The sequence below is a fragment of the Hyperolius riggenbachi genome, chromosome 10 (assembly GCF_040937935.1).
Source record: "Hyperolius riggenbachi isolate aHypRig1 chromosome 10, aHypRig1.pri, whole genome shotgun sequence".
NCBI classification, from domain to species: Eukaryota; Metazoa; Chordata; class Amphibia; order Anura; family Hyperoliidae; genus Hyperolius; species Hyperolius riggenbachi.
The window spans coordinates 47,539,631-47,554,744 of NC_090655.1; the positions used below are offsets into that span (position 1 = coordinate 47,539,631).

General features: G+C 44.0%; 1 protein-coding gene across 3 annotated transcripts in view; it reads right to left on the minus strand.

Annotated features, from left to right (window-relative positions):
* LOC137534985 (centrosome-associated protein CEP250-like) overlaps positions 1-15,114 on the minus strand; it is an 88,079-nt gene that overhangs the window by 25,429 nt on the left and 47,536 nt on the right. For all 3 annotated transcript variants that reach the window (XM_068256743.1, XM_068256742.1, XM_068256741.1), the window contains exons 9-13: positions 9,179-9,325; positions 7,753-7,983; positions 5,519-5,661; positions 3,330-3,457; positions 2,433-2,566 (exon numbers count right to left, since the gene is read on the minus strand). In XM_068256743.1, coding sequence (XP_068112844.1) covers positions 2,433-2,566; positions 3,330-3,457; positions 5,519-5,661; positions 7,753-7,983; positions 9,179-9,325 — 783 coding nt within the window. The remainder of the gene's footprint in view (positions 1-2,432; positions 2,567-3,329; positions 3,458-5,518; positions 5,662-7,752; positions 7,984-9,178; positions 9,326-15,114) is intronic.

Here is a 15,114-nt window from a genome sequence, read left to right on the forward strand (position 1 = left end):
TGGGGAAAGGGGGTCCTTGGCGGCCGGGCAGCCTATGTTTTCCCACGCATCCGCACACAGCAACAACTTAAGCTGCACGGAGGAGAGGCAGCGTTCTTCACTTTACGGTGGCTGCTGTGAGTACAGTAACTGTTCATCAGTACAGTTACAAGGTGGGGAATAATAACTGAAATGGCCAGAGGGGTGTAAGATAACGAATTCACACTATCCAGTAAAAGATGCCTCCCTACTACAGAATGGTTTAGGCTGCATTGGCGTCGGAAAGGTAAAAGTACTGACGTCAATGCATGCCTCAATATGTTTTATTGCCAGTAACCAAATACATTGGTAAAAGACTAAGTAATGTAAAAAAATCAATCCTACAACAACTCATATGTACACTTAAGGATCAAAAAAAGAAGAATTTAGCAATAGTGCCCCTTTAAGGTGAATCTCCAGAGGCTTCCAAGTACTGCAGGCCGATTTTAAAATAAAATGTAATTACTTATGCACAATATTTCGCTCTACTCTATCACACATAGGCATGTTGCACATTTAAATCACACATACAGCTGCTCATATAAGGGCCATTCGGGATTTGGGATATTTTTGTACAGCTTTTTTTCTGCATACTGCACATGTAGCTAATTCTATTGCATTTTTTGCACAGTAACGAAATCGCAAAAAAAATGAAATCATGTGCAGAAAACCCAAACAAAAATGAATTGCGATAGTGAATAATAGACCACGATATCACACGGTCAATGTGGCATTTTATTCTTTACTATATTTAATACTTGGACTGTAGCATAAAAAAGCAAAGTTGTACGCTGTTTATAGGGCAACTGTAATATGGTTTTCCCCCACTGGAGGGCAGTATTTGAAGGCAAGACAGAGCACAGAATTTGTGCTATTGATTCCTGTGCAGCCCAAACCATATGCTAGGAAGATCACATAACCGCAAGCGGCTTACAAGCACTAGACTAGTAAACTTGTCTCTGGTGCTGCAGCACTGTCATCTGATCCGAGATATCTCATGCGCAGCACCAAAAATGTTAAACTAAGGTCAGCTGGGTTGCAATGGCCAATAGGGATGGAATTCATGCTGATCACTAATTTTCGTGTATAGGTGGCCCTTAAAGCTAACCTGAAACTACATTTAAATAAAAAAGAAAATATATACATACATACATATACATATACACACACATAACAATAACAATAATATTTATACAGCGCTTTTCTCCCTGGGGACTCAAAGCGCTGTCATGCACATACACACACACACACACACACACACACACACTTATCTATGGAGAGAGAAGGCTCTGGGTCCTATACAGCCTTTACGTTCCTCTTCCTCTCCTGGTCCCCTTTTCTGGAGCTGTCAACACCGTTCAAATCCCCTGCCGTGGGAGGCTTTGGATGTCTTCAGGAGCCCGAGTGCTCCTGAGGACGACCGGCTCTGTAGTGCGCATGCACAAGAGTGTGCGCTTGCACATGCGTAGTACAGAGACTGCAATCTTCGGGAGCACTCAGGCTCCTAAAGACATCCAAAGCCTCCCGTGGTGGCACAGAGCAGTCTTCGACCTTCAGACAAAGGCCTCAATTCACTAAGCTTTATCAAACACTTAAAGGGAACCAGAGAGGAAGCACCCTTGTGTATTTTACCATGTATATCAGTAAGAACATTAGAGAAAACACTTACCATGCTCTCTGTTTCACCCTCACTGCTAAAAGTGTCTGTTAACAGCAGTCACAAGAATCCCAGACTGAGCAATTAAATCTGGCTTTGCTGGGAATGATTATTGCTGAGTCATTATAGCAAAGCCACAAGGGGGCAGGCTTGGGCTTGAAATAACACCACAGAAGACAGACTTTAGCTATAATCTTTCTGTAGCAAAGCTAGACGGAGCAGCCTGACTTCTCAGTCGGGGATTCTTATCAGACGTGATAACAGTCAGATTACACAGAGAACAATGAAACAAAGGGCAGATTAGGTGTTTACTGTCATGTTCCCACTGATTTATAAGGTAAAATACAAGAGGGTGCTTCATCTCTGGTTCTCTTTAATCAAACGTTTGATAATTTACCTCATGGGTAAAATCTAATTTTGAATTCACTAAGATGTTATATATGTATCATATGTTTAATCGATAAAACATTCAATAAATATATAACACCTTAGTGAATTCAAAATTAGATTTTACCCATGAGGTAAATTATCAAACGTTTGATAAAGTGTTTGATAAAGCTTAGTGAATTGAGGCCAAAGACTGCTAATAGGAGTGATGGCGCTGGAATGAGGAGAAAGGTAGACAAACAGGAAGAGACTTCCCTCTCCATAGGCAAGTACAAGTTTTTTTATTTAAATTTGGCTTAAAGTCCAAGGCCGAAATTTCAACCTGCAACCCAAAAGTACAACGGAAATCTACACAAAAGATGTTGGTTACCCGGACATGCTCCAGTTCCTCTCTCATTGCTCTCTCTGCCTGGTACTCCTCATCAAGCTCAGAGAGTCTCTGCGAGAGGACAAGGATTCTCTTTTGTGATGTTTCATTCTCCGTATACAGCAGGTTCAGTTCATCTGGAAACAAATATATAAAAATCACATTGTAGCAAGTCCATACAACAACTTCCTCATTGACCCTAATATCTGCAGCCCTTTATGCTTAAACAGGATACATTTGGGTTAAAGAGATCTGAAGTCTCAAGAAAAACTTCTTTGTATTTGTATTTGCCCTGCCTAAACCGCTGTATTCCCGCCGCTGTAATCTATCTAAATCCCCTCAAACTCCCTGGGGGGGGGGCAATCCGGGCAGCGCTTCCGTGAGAGGCAGAGCTATGAGCCGCAGCTCTGCCTCTCAGTGCGTCTATCAGCCCGGATCGCCGCCTCTCCCCGCCCCTTTCAGTCTTCCTTCACTGAGAGGGGTGGGGGAGAGGCGGAGATACGCGGCTGATTGACGCGTAAGGAGGCAGAGCTGCGGCTCATAGCTCTGCCTCCTATAGCAGCAAAATCCACGACCAAGAAAGTCATGGATTTCGCGGGGGAGAGGGAGGTGGGAGTTAGGGGGAATTTAGATAGATTACAGTGGCGGGGATGTGGCGGTTTAGGTAGGGCTAGCATATTAAACACATTTTTTAAATAAAAAGATGTTTTTTTCGAGACTTCAGTGTCTCTTTAAATGCCTGTAAAGTCATCTACTGCTGAAGACTTTTCTCCCCCTCGCTATGTATCAGTGAATAAAAAACTCAGCTCCCAGCAGCTACAACACAAGATGTAGTCTAATTATGTTATCTTTTACATTTATCTCTTTTTCAACCTATATATAGCATACCAATCCTCTCACCTTGTACCGTCTTCTTGGACTGAGTGATTGTGGCCACTTCCATTTCTAATTGGCTGCACCGAATCTCCAACTGCGAAGTTCTGTCCTGAGCTTCAAAGAGTGAATTGTCAAGCGACTGCTTCATCGACCTGAGAAACAAAGGAAACATGAGGAATATAAAGGGGCAGAGACAGACAGAGATGATGGAGAGGAAATTAGAGGACAGCAGATCACATATTTAAAAAAAAGTATTCAATGGAAATGGGGTTCAGAGTACGTCAAATACTGTGTTCCATATAAAAAAACTAGAACATAAAGAAACTGGTCCTGACTAGCGAAAATAAAGGAAGCTCGTGACAGACGCCTGTAATAGGCTCCGAGACATTTCTACAAAATCACAAGACCACAACCAGCTATCTACAAAGTGCTTGTATATAGGGAATGAAACCAACAATTACAACTAATGCAGGTGTTCAGCACCATTACGAGTAGCCATGTCAGGCTTCATGTGGTTCAGATGTTTCCTTCTTCAAAGGCAGAAGGAGGAAGCATTGGGGTCACGTGAAGAGCAACGTGGAACGCAACCCCGTGACTACTCAAGCAATGGTGCTGTGCTGACCAGATGGCTGGTCTGTGCCTAGGTCTGGCTGGTCTGTGCCTAGGTCACTGAAGACAAACTCAATAGAACATCATCCGAACACCTCAACTTTCCTACTGGAGCATGAAGCCACCAATCACATTACAGAAAACCTGCCAGTAGGTTAACCTAAATACAGAGTTAAATACAGAGATAAGAATGGCTTCTACAGCCAACTCTCAAACTGCAATCAGTGCATGGTATGAAAAGCCTGACACTGCCTTATACTATCCCAAACGCACACATTCCATACCCAAACCGTATTTTTTTTAATTTATAAGATACAGTATTTAAGGACAAACTTAAAGGGACTCCGAGCAGTGCAGAAACTATGGAAAGATGCATATCATTTTGAAGCTCTCTTTCTCCTCTTTCCAATGATATATAAACCACAGCCCTACGCCTTTTAGTTTTCTCTATTTTCGCGATTGAAATCGCGGCCGCTGCAATTTCAATCGCGAAAATAGTGAAAAATAAAAGGCGTAGGGCTGCGGTTTATATATCATTGGAAAGAGGAGAAAGAGAGCTTTAAAATGATATGCATCTTTCCATAGTTTCTGCACTGCTCGGAGTCCCTTTAAGTTTTCGTAATATAACAGCATTATCACCAGGGCTGTGGAGTCGGTACAAAAATCTTCTGACTCCAACTCCGACTCCAGGTACCCAAAATGGCTCTGATTCCTTAGTCTAATACTTAACAGGGCTGTGGATTTTGTACAAAAATCATCCAACTCCGACTCCTCAGTTTATGAAATCAACGACTCCGGGTGCCCAAAATTGCCCAGACTCCGACTCCACAGCCCTGGTTATCACAGTATCAGGTATTGTAAAACTAGCTTTGTGCATCCTGCAAGGCCCGTATTTTCTATCTGGTTGCTCGAGTTTTCGATAATGACTACTACAGTGGTTCTCAATCTTTTTGGGGGTGAGGGTGCCCTTGATGGCTTTTACATTTGTTCAAGGCACCCCTTGGGCAAAAACAAATACCGAAATGCCGTTATGACCCTAATTAGGCAGCTACATCCCCTAAACACTTTATTTTTCAATGAACCTTACCCCGCAAGGGAGGTTTGAAACGCAGTATGCCATTGGGGGCCGGGGGATCGGCATTGGTTACCTACGGGGGCTGCTCATGTAGCCCTCCCGTCCCTGTGAAGGTCGCCGTAACCGGCCGCAGTTCAAACAATCCGCCTGTGCAGTGTGCTCCTGGCCGCAATGCATGCCAGAAGATGCTATGAGCTGTAGTTTGTACCTCTCCCCGGCGGGAGATGTACACACATCTACATACTACAGCTCCCGCCATGCATTGCAGCTGGGAGTGGGTTACACAGGCAGATCCTTTGAAGAGTGGCCAGCTGTAGATAGCGATTGCTACCCCCCCCCCCCCCCCAGGGACTATAGGAACAGCCCCCCGTAGGTAAGCATTGGTGCTCCCCCAACGGCATATAGTGTAACGAACCTCCCTTATATGGTGGATATAGTAAAAAAAATAATAATAATAATAAAAGTGTACTGGGGCTCAGTGCCCTTTAAGGAGCATGAGGAGTGGTGGAGCAAACAGAAGGCCACTCACTGGCTGTCCTGTAGCTTCTCTCTCAGGTCCTGACACTCTCTCTCCGTCACCTCTAGATGCAGGCTGAGAGTTGATTTCTCCCTGCTCAGAGTCTCAGCATCCTTGTGCAGCTTTTCCCCCTCCTCCTCCAGGCGGTCCCTCTCCTGCACACAAAAGAAAGGGTTAAAGGGGAACTGAAGAGAGAGGTATATGGAGGCTGCCATGTTTATTTCCTTTTAAGCAATACCAGTTGCATGGCAGCCCTGCTGATCCTCTGCCTCTAATACTATTAGCCATAGCCCCTGAACAAGCATGCAGCAGATCAGGCGTTTCAAACTTTAAAGTCAGATCTGACAAGACTAGCTGCATGCTTGTTTCTGGTGTTATTCAGATACTACTGCAGAGAAATAGACCAGCAGGGCTGCCAGGCAACTGGTATTGATTAAAAGGAAATAAATATGGCAGCCTCCGTATGCCTCTTACTTCAGTTCCCCTTTAAAAGGTTTAAAGTGAACCCGCAATGAAAGTGATATGGAGGCTGCCATATTCGTTTCCTTTTAAACAATACGTTGCCTGGCAGCCCTGCTGATCTATGGGCTGCAGTAGTGTCTGAAGTACACCAGAAACAAGCATGCAGCTCGTCTTGTCAGTTCTGACTGTGGAATGCCTTAGGTCTGGCATTTATGATCACATACCTTTCCCCTGTACACATCACTATGTACTGATCTGAGACAAGCTTATGTGCTTTGGGTTCTACGGGAGAGAAGCGCTTTACAAATGTTTTGTTGTTGTTGTACTGTCAGAAATACCTGATCTGCATATGCTTAGCCGGTAGCCCGGCGACTGGTATTGTTTAAAAGGAAATAGATATGGCAGCCTCCATATAACACTCACCTTTGGTTCACTTTAATCTAACACAAAGCTATCACAAAACCAGTCACACCTGTATCAGGACAGCCTGCTTTTCTTTCCCCACTCCTATCAGGTCAGCCTGCTTCTCTCTCCCCACTCCTATCAGGTCAGCCTGCTTCTCTCTCCCCACTACTATCAGGTCAGCCTGCTTCTCTCTTCCCACTCCTATCAGATCAGCCAGCTTCTCTCTCCCTACTCCTATAGAGGTCCGCCTGCTTCTCTCTCCCCACTCCTATCAGATCAGCCAGCTTCTCTCTCCCCACTACTATCAGGTCAGCCTGCTTCTCTCTCCCCACTCCTATCAGGTCAGCCTGCTTCTCTCTCCCTACTCCTATCAGGTCAGCCTGCTTCTCTCTCCCCTCTCCTATCAGATCAGCCAGCTTCTCTCTCCCTACTCCTATAGAGGTCCGCCTGCTTCTCTCTCCCCACTCCTATCAGATCAGCCAGCTTCTCTCTCCCCACTACTATCAGGTCAGCCTGCTTTTCTCTTCCCACTCCTATCAGGTCAGCCTGCTTCTCTCTCCCTACTCCTATCAGGTCAGCCTGCTTCTCTCTCCCCTCTCCTATCAGGTCAGCCAGCTTCTCTCTCCCCACTACTATCAGGTCAGCCAGCTTCTCTCTCTCCACTCCCATCAGGTCAGCCTGCTTCTCTCTCCCTACTCCTATCAGGTCAGCCTGCTTCTCTCTCCCCACTCCTATCAGGTCAGCCAGCTTCTCTCTCCCCACTCCTATCAGGTCAGCCTGCTTCTCTCTCCCCTCTCCTATCAGATCAGCCAGCTTCTCTCTCCCCACTACTATCAGGTCAGCCAGCTTCTCTCTCCCCACTCCTATCAGGTCAGCCTGCTTCTCTCTCCCCTCTCCTATCAGATCAGCCAGCTTCTCTCTCCCCACTCCTATCAGGTCAGCCAGCTTCTCTCTCCCCACTCCTATCAGGTCAGCCAGCTTCTCTCTTCCCACTACTATCAGGTCAGCCAGCTTCTCTCTCCCCACTCCTATCAGGTCAGCCTGCTTTTCTTTCCCCACTCCTATCAGGTCAGCCTGCTTCTTTCTCCCCACTCCCATCAGGTCAGCCTGCTTCTCTCTCCCCACTCCCATCATGTCAGCCTGCTTCTCTCTCCCCACTCCCATCAGCTCAGCCTGCTTCCCCCATGGATATCAGGTCAGCCTGCTTCTCTCTCCTGAATGCCATAGCTATTAATATACATATCCAACCTGTCTCAGCTCAGGCTGTAGTCTGTTTCTCTCAGGTCAGTTTGTAACTTGCATGACTCAGTGTCACCACTATACACATCTCAGGTCACCCTATAGTCGGTCTCTGTTTCACCACTACGTACAAGTCTCACCTGTCTGACTTCAGCCTGCAGCCTGTCCCTCTCTCCCCGCACAATCCTCAGCTCCATTTCCAGGCTGTCTCTGGCCACCTCGCTGTCTTGCAGTAGGCGTTGCCTCCTGGCGATCTCTGCCCTCTCCTGGTCACGCTCTGTCTCACACACCTGCAGCAGCTGCTGGGCCATCATCAGCTGCCTCTCCACATCCTGCAGCGTCTCTCTCATAGACTCCACCTCAGCCTCCCTCTGTGTAGAAAAGCAATATGAGTGATGAGAGGGATATTACATCTTTATAACGCGCCGTCATAGAGAAAACTAGCCTGAAAACATGTTTCCTCTACATAGCGCGATCTCAGAGCAAAACTCCTGCGCGCCCCCTGCAGGTAACAAAGAAAGGCAGCAGTGAAATAACATCTTAAAGTGAACCAGAGACGAAGCACCCTCATGTATTTTACCATATATATCAGTGGGAACATTCGAGAAAACACCTACCCTGCTCTGTTTCATTCTTCACTGCTCAGCCTGCTTCTTATCAGCCCTGATAAAATCCAAGACTGAGTATTCAGTCTGGCTTTGCTCAGGAATCATAGCTGAGACTGTCTTCTCTGATGTCTTTTCAAGCCCAAGCCTGCCCCCTTCTGGCTCTGCTACAATGATTCCGCTATAATGATTCCTGAACAAAGCCAGACTGAATGCTCAGTCGGGGATTTTATCAGGGCTGATTAGAAGCAGGCTGAGCAGTGAAGAATGAAACAGAGCAGGGTAGGTGTTTTCTCTACTGTTCCCACTGATATATATGGTAATATACATGAAGGTGCTTCGTCTCTGGTTCACTTTAAGGAGCTGGGCATCTGTTATTTGTGACAGCAGATAATTTATGCATATTGTTTATTGCATCAGAAAATGATGGTAAGCTGAGGCTTTAAAGAGTACCTCCGGTCAAAATTATGTCAATGATGATGGATTGGGTGGGGGGATCTCAGGCTTAAATACTTACCCGATCTGACGCCACCGGGTCACAGGTGATACTCCATCCCCTCTTTGGTAGTGCATGATTCCAAAGACATCTGAAAGCTCTTCGGAAACCTCTGCTTGCATTGCCACGGCCCACCCCCAGCTTGGCAAACACCAATTAGGCAGCGGCTGCAGAGCTGTGGGCGGGCCACTGCAATGCAGATGAGGACGTGACCAGAGCCTCGGCAGCGATTGGCCACACCTCCAAGGGCGGCAGAGTGATCACTTATGCGGAGGGGTGCTGTCAGAACAGGTAAGTATTTAGCCCCAAACCCCCTCATCCTCCATCATTAAGACAGAGCCTCTCATGACAGGCTCTGTCATTTACATTAAGGATCTGCTGAGAACAAAGAAGAAGCACCCATTCCCCGTCCTACAGCATATAGGAATACATTCAGAAATGTGACTTACTAGCTGCAGTTCTCACCTGCTGCAGGAGGCTGTTCAGCTCCACTTTATCCAAAGACAAGGCTCGGTTCAGGTCCCCCATCTTGGCCACAGTGTCCTGCAGATCTTCCTGGTCTTTCCTCAGCTGGTTCTGCTCTACCAGAAGCTCAGCCATCCTCCTTTCTGCCTGCAGAGCAGCAAATTGTCACCATTGTAACTGCGGCTCCAGTGTTTAGCACTGTCAGGTAAGTCATTTTTACACCAACTGGTTAGAAGCCAAGCTACTGACCACTTCCAATGTTCCAGATTGTCATTCCTATAGGCTGAAATCTTCCTATAGGCATTTAGTCTTTGCCCTACCCCCTACAATCTGAGCAGCAAGATGATTTATTGTATTTATAATGCGCCAACATATTACGTAGCGCTGTCCAAACAGCAACTGTTGCCCCACGACAAAGCCGATGACCAAGATCCTGTACTAATCTGTTTCTGGTCATGTGATCAAAATGTCAAAACAAGATATTAAGCAGCAGAAGCCAATGTCACAAAAAAAAGCTAACATTCAAAAGATAATAAAACATTTTTTGCAATAATCCTCATCTTTGATCATTATTAACCACTTCGCATTCAGACCTTGTTTTCAACTTATTGACCAGAGCAGTTTTGACAGTTTAGCTATGTCCCTATTTAATCAGAAATAAAACTTTATCCCTACTTACGACACAGAAATGAAATATATATTGTTTTTTTCAAGACAAACTAGGCGTTCATTGTATGCCATTTTTTTCCCTCAAACAATTTTGTTTTCTATGAATTTTAATTGGAAAACAAAGAAGAAATAGAAAAAACGTGTATTTCCTAGTTTTACCAATTCCAGTTTAAAAATAAAAAAGTGCTACTGTAGATAAAAAACTCAAATTTTGTTTGGCTATTCTTACTGCTTATCACAAAACTTAGATTATGTTCCTGTCACAATTTATGGTGAAGATATTTGATTCTGAAATAATGCAACAGAGTGTGTTTTTCACTATAAAATGAGAAAATACAAGTATTTTTAATAGTAAAAATCAATCTCATTAGCTCAGGAAACTTATATTCCCATTCACCAATTAGTCCTGCATCAGATAGTACCAAAAATGTGCACAGGAGCAAGCCCAATCCTGCACAGCACTGCTTCTGCTACAAGACGTATATCTACTGACCTGTGGCTTAGATGCAGTCCCAGAGGACGTATATCTACTGACCTGTGGACGAAGTGGTTAAAACTACAAATATGTGTAATAATCCTTGCCTGTAATCATCATTACTAATAATCTGTGTCTGTAATCATCATAGGCATTAGCTGCACATATCTGCAATATTTCCTGTCGCTAATCACCATTAAAAATGTTCAGGCATTAACTGTACATATCGGCAATAATCAATGTCTCCAATGATCACTACAATAAAGGCATTAGTTATACATATCCACAATAATGCCTGTCTCTTATATCATTTTATAGACAGGCATTAGTTACAAACCTTTACAATAATACTGCTCTTTAAACACAGGAATTAGTTTCACACATTTTCGCATACACGCTAAGTCATGGGAGTGCGAGTTGAGCCCATGAAAGCAACTCAGACCAGGGACCCGCTTGCAGCACTTTGCCCATCGCTTGCATTTTTAAAAAACGCTTGCATGCAAAGTGATTTTGCCACGATTTTCATTTGAGGCCCCATTCACACTGGGAATAGCAAAACACTAGCAAAATCACTGGCGTTTTTCAATGCGTTTTGTGTTTCTTTAACATTGAAATACAGTTGCTCCAAAAGTGCAAACAAATGCTACATGCACCATGTTTGCAATTTCAGCAAATCTCTGGCAATCGCTACTGTGTGAACACTACCGTGTTTTCAAACTCTGGCGATTTACAGACAAGCTGAAATTGCTAGTAAAATGCGCCAGTGTGAATAAAGGCTCATACACACATCAGACTATAGTCTTTGGAAAATGAAAGATCACAGACCAATCTTACCACCCTTCATGTAGTATGAGAGCCATACTCTACACAGTCTTTTCTATGGAGCTGAACTCCCCATCAGAAAAAATCTTTGCAAGATGCTGCACACACAGATGCTGTACACATTCAAAAGATCAGTATCTGCAAAAGATCTGTTCCTGCCAAAGATCCGTTCCTGCAAATTGCATTCATAGTCTGATATCTGCAGATCGTCATACACACCTGGTTTAACAGACATTCATCTGTAGATCAGACAATCATCAGCAGATCTGAAAATCCATCCTGGTGGATCTGATCTGCAGATGAATGTCAGTTAAACAAGGTGTGTATGGTGATCTGCAGATCTCATAGACTATGAATGCATTTTGCAGGAATAGATCTTTTGCAGATACTGATCTGTTGCATGTGTACAGCATCTTTGTGTGCAGCATCTTGCAAAGATTTCTGTCTGATGGGGAGTTCAGCTCCATAGAAAAGACTGTGTAGGTATGGCTCTCATACTACATAGAAGGGGGTAAAATTGGTCTGTGATCTTTCATTTTCCAAAGACTATGGTCTGATGTGTGTATGAGCCTCAAGAGACTGTTTTTCAAATTGCAAACGCCAGTCAAAACATTCCAAAGCAAAGAAGAAAAGCCAGTTGGGCACCAGTCTCATATGCTTCAGTGAAATTTTAATCCAAGGAGGTACAGCAAGATAAAATTAAGAAATGAACAAAGATGGCCTGACAGCCGTTTCGCAGGTTCCCCCGCTTTGTCAGAGGCCTCTGACGAAGCGGGGGAACCTGCGAAACAGCTGTCAGGCCGTCTTTGTTCATTTCCTAATGTTATCTTGCTGTACCTCCTTGGATTAAAATTTCACTGAAGCATGAGACTGGTGCCCAACTGGCTTTTCTTCTTCGCTTTGTATTGAAGTCTATTCAACAGTGGTGAGCACAGTCCTTGTATCTTTGGTATCCAAGTGCTTTTCCAACGAGCAATGAGTGCCAGTCACCTCTCCTTCTCCTTGTGTATTAATGCCAGTCAAAACATTCCAAGTGGGTCCCAGCCTCATTCCCAGCTTTGGTTATAAATATGTAAGAACTTTGCAAACTTTTTGTTCCATTTACAGGTATTCATCTTCAGTCCAGCAAATTTGGTAAAATTTATACCATCTACCAAAGAATCAATATTTTTATTGCACTGTCTAAAGCCATATAACTGTATATTAGTGGTAAAGGCTCACTGAAGGCCCGGACTCCGATAAACAGTTATTGAAAATGTTTGGCATCTCTTAGGCCTTATCTACACGGTATGCCAAACATTTTCAACAACTGCTTATCATTCTCCTTTAGCGGGTGAAATGCTGGGAATACACGGTTCGTTTTTTAGCAGGTTAGATGGTTAGACAGATAATGGAACACAAAGAAAGAAAGTAGCTCTACAAGCACCACACTGGACCAAAATATAGAGATCAATCAAAAAATCATCTTTATTGTAACATCTCAAGAATAATAAAAGCATTTAAAAACAAGACCATAAGAACCATAAGGCGTTCCGTTCGCCTGGGGTCCCCTCTTCTCTCTCTTGTGCCACACCAACGTGAGTACTCTCGACTCTCTTACTACCCTTTGTTCCTTCTTGCTAGGTTGCACAGTTGTTTTATACTGCTCCAGGTATTCATCTCATTGCTGCTTCTGCACAGAGCGTTTATTCATCAATTCTTTGTTGCACGTTGTCACTTTATATTGTATACCATCCTGGGTATTCATATTACTTGCACTTCATTGTTTTTCTACATTTATACCTATTATATTCATGCATTTTTGGGACATAGATGTATTATTTATTTTTCATGTGGTTCATAGTTGTTGGGCACTTATGAGAGTTGTTCATTATTGCACTATGCACTGCAGTGTTATTGTTGCCAATTATTATCAGTGCTAGTGTACCATTTACCACTCTTGGGGACCCCAGACTTATGGTCTTGTTTTTAAATGCTTTTATTATTCTTGTGATGTTACAATAAAGATGATTTTTTGATTGATCTCTATATTTTGGTCCAGTGTGGTGCTTGTAGAGCTACTTTCTTTCTTTGTGTTCCATGTCACTATTTAGCTCATAGCACGCCTAGACCATATATACCATTATTATCATTATTACTTTTTCAGTGGTGCTTGTTTCTGTTTTTTGATGTACTGGTTAGACAGAATTTCCGACATGTCCGATCACCGTTCGATGGTTTTGCGGCTCGATTTGTCATTGAAGTGAATTGAAAACAATAAGAAAAACGAGCGGATGATAAGAAAATCAAGTGGCAAAAATGATCAGTGTATTCCCAGCATAAAGCCTCACCTACACGGTACAATTTTCCATCAGATCAACCGGTAATCTGATATGAAATTGCATCGTTTCTGATCAATAGATTTTGCATTGATAAGTACTCAAAATCTATTGCAATCCAAACTGACCCCTAAACGAGAAGTAATTAGGAGACTTGACAAAACATTCAACCCACTAAAAGCATCAATGGAACAAAGCAGGTTGATTTGGCACTGAATGACTAAACTGCAGCATTTACCTACAAGCACATTTTTAGATGGAGGGTTAGGATTAGGAAATAATGAAGGGGTAGGTTAACTTCAATTCTTAACTTTAGAAACTAAGGCTAGGTGCTCGTGGCCATGCTGCCCTCTGTGTTTGAGGCCTCTTGCACACTACATGCTATTCAGATTTTTCATACGATCCAATTTTTGATTCCGATTAAAAAACGTACTGCATGCTGCTATGTTTTTTAATTGAAATAAAATAAAAAAATAAAAAAATCGATCGTATAAAAAAAATTGGAATCACAAAGTGTGCAAGAGGTCTGAGTGTGGCCTCTCTCCTGCACCAGAACAGTCCACGCAGGCCCAATACACAAAGCATGAAGGAAAAAGCACTTTTCTCTTTTGTGCATCGCATTCAAAGCGATTTGCACACGATTTGAGGCCCCATTCACACTGGAAATCGCAAAACGCTATCAAAATCACTAGTGTTTTTCAAAGCAATTTCCCTGTGATTTTTCACTGTACAGGAAAGGGATTTTTTGTTTTTTTCCAAAGTACACAAGTGGCTTAGGACTGCTGGGCATGCACAGACCGTACTCGCACAGGTAAAGTGTGGCCACACGTGTACACGGACAGGAGCGCGGCCACAAGAACACATTCAACAATCTCTTTGTTGAACATGTTTAGAGGGTACCAGCGCCGGAACAGTGTGCACCAGGACAATCCGGATTATCCAGAGGCTTCTCTATACTGAGGGAAATATCTATTTTCACTTTGGGCTCCCTTTAAAGAGAACACGAGGTGTGTTTGTCAAATCTTAATAGGACACAGCGGCATGTTCTGTGTATAATGACATGCCTCTGTGTCCTTGTATTGCCAGCCCAACCTCCCCCCCCCCCGGCTCTACTGACCCCCCCCCCCCCCCTTAAAAAAAGCATCGGGCTAGCGACAATCTGCTGGTCACTAGCCTGCTATTTACCTTCAGCCTGTCACTCATTGCCGCTCCCCCGCCTCCTGTATTGCACGGCTCCCCATCTGTGCCCCTTCCCTCCCCGCCGATGTAAGCTTCCTCCAATCGGAAGCTAAGCTGTGACCCTGGGCTTCCGTTTGGAGGAAGCTCACAGAGGCGGGGAGGGAAGGGACACAGGTGGGGGAGCCGTGCAATACAGGAGGCGGGGGAACGGCATGGTGAAGGTAAATAGCAGGCTAGCGACAATCATGTTTAGGCAGCAATAGAATGGCACGGAGGCATGTCATTGTACACTGAACATGCCTCTGTGTCCTAAGATTTGACAAACACACCTCGGGTTCTCTTTAACATTAAAATGGGAGGATTAGGAGTTGGCATCAGAAATGTGGTTTTCATCATGAAGGGGAGGTTTGAGGTTGGGTGTTAGGAAGTGCGTTTCAAATGAGGGGTTCAGGTAAGGTAACAGGCACACAATA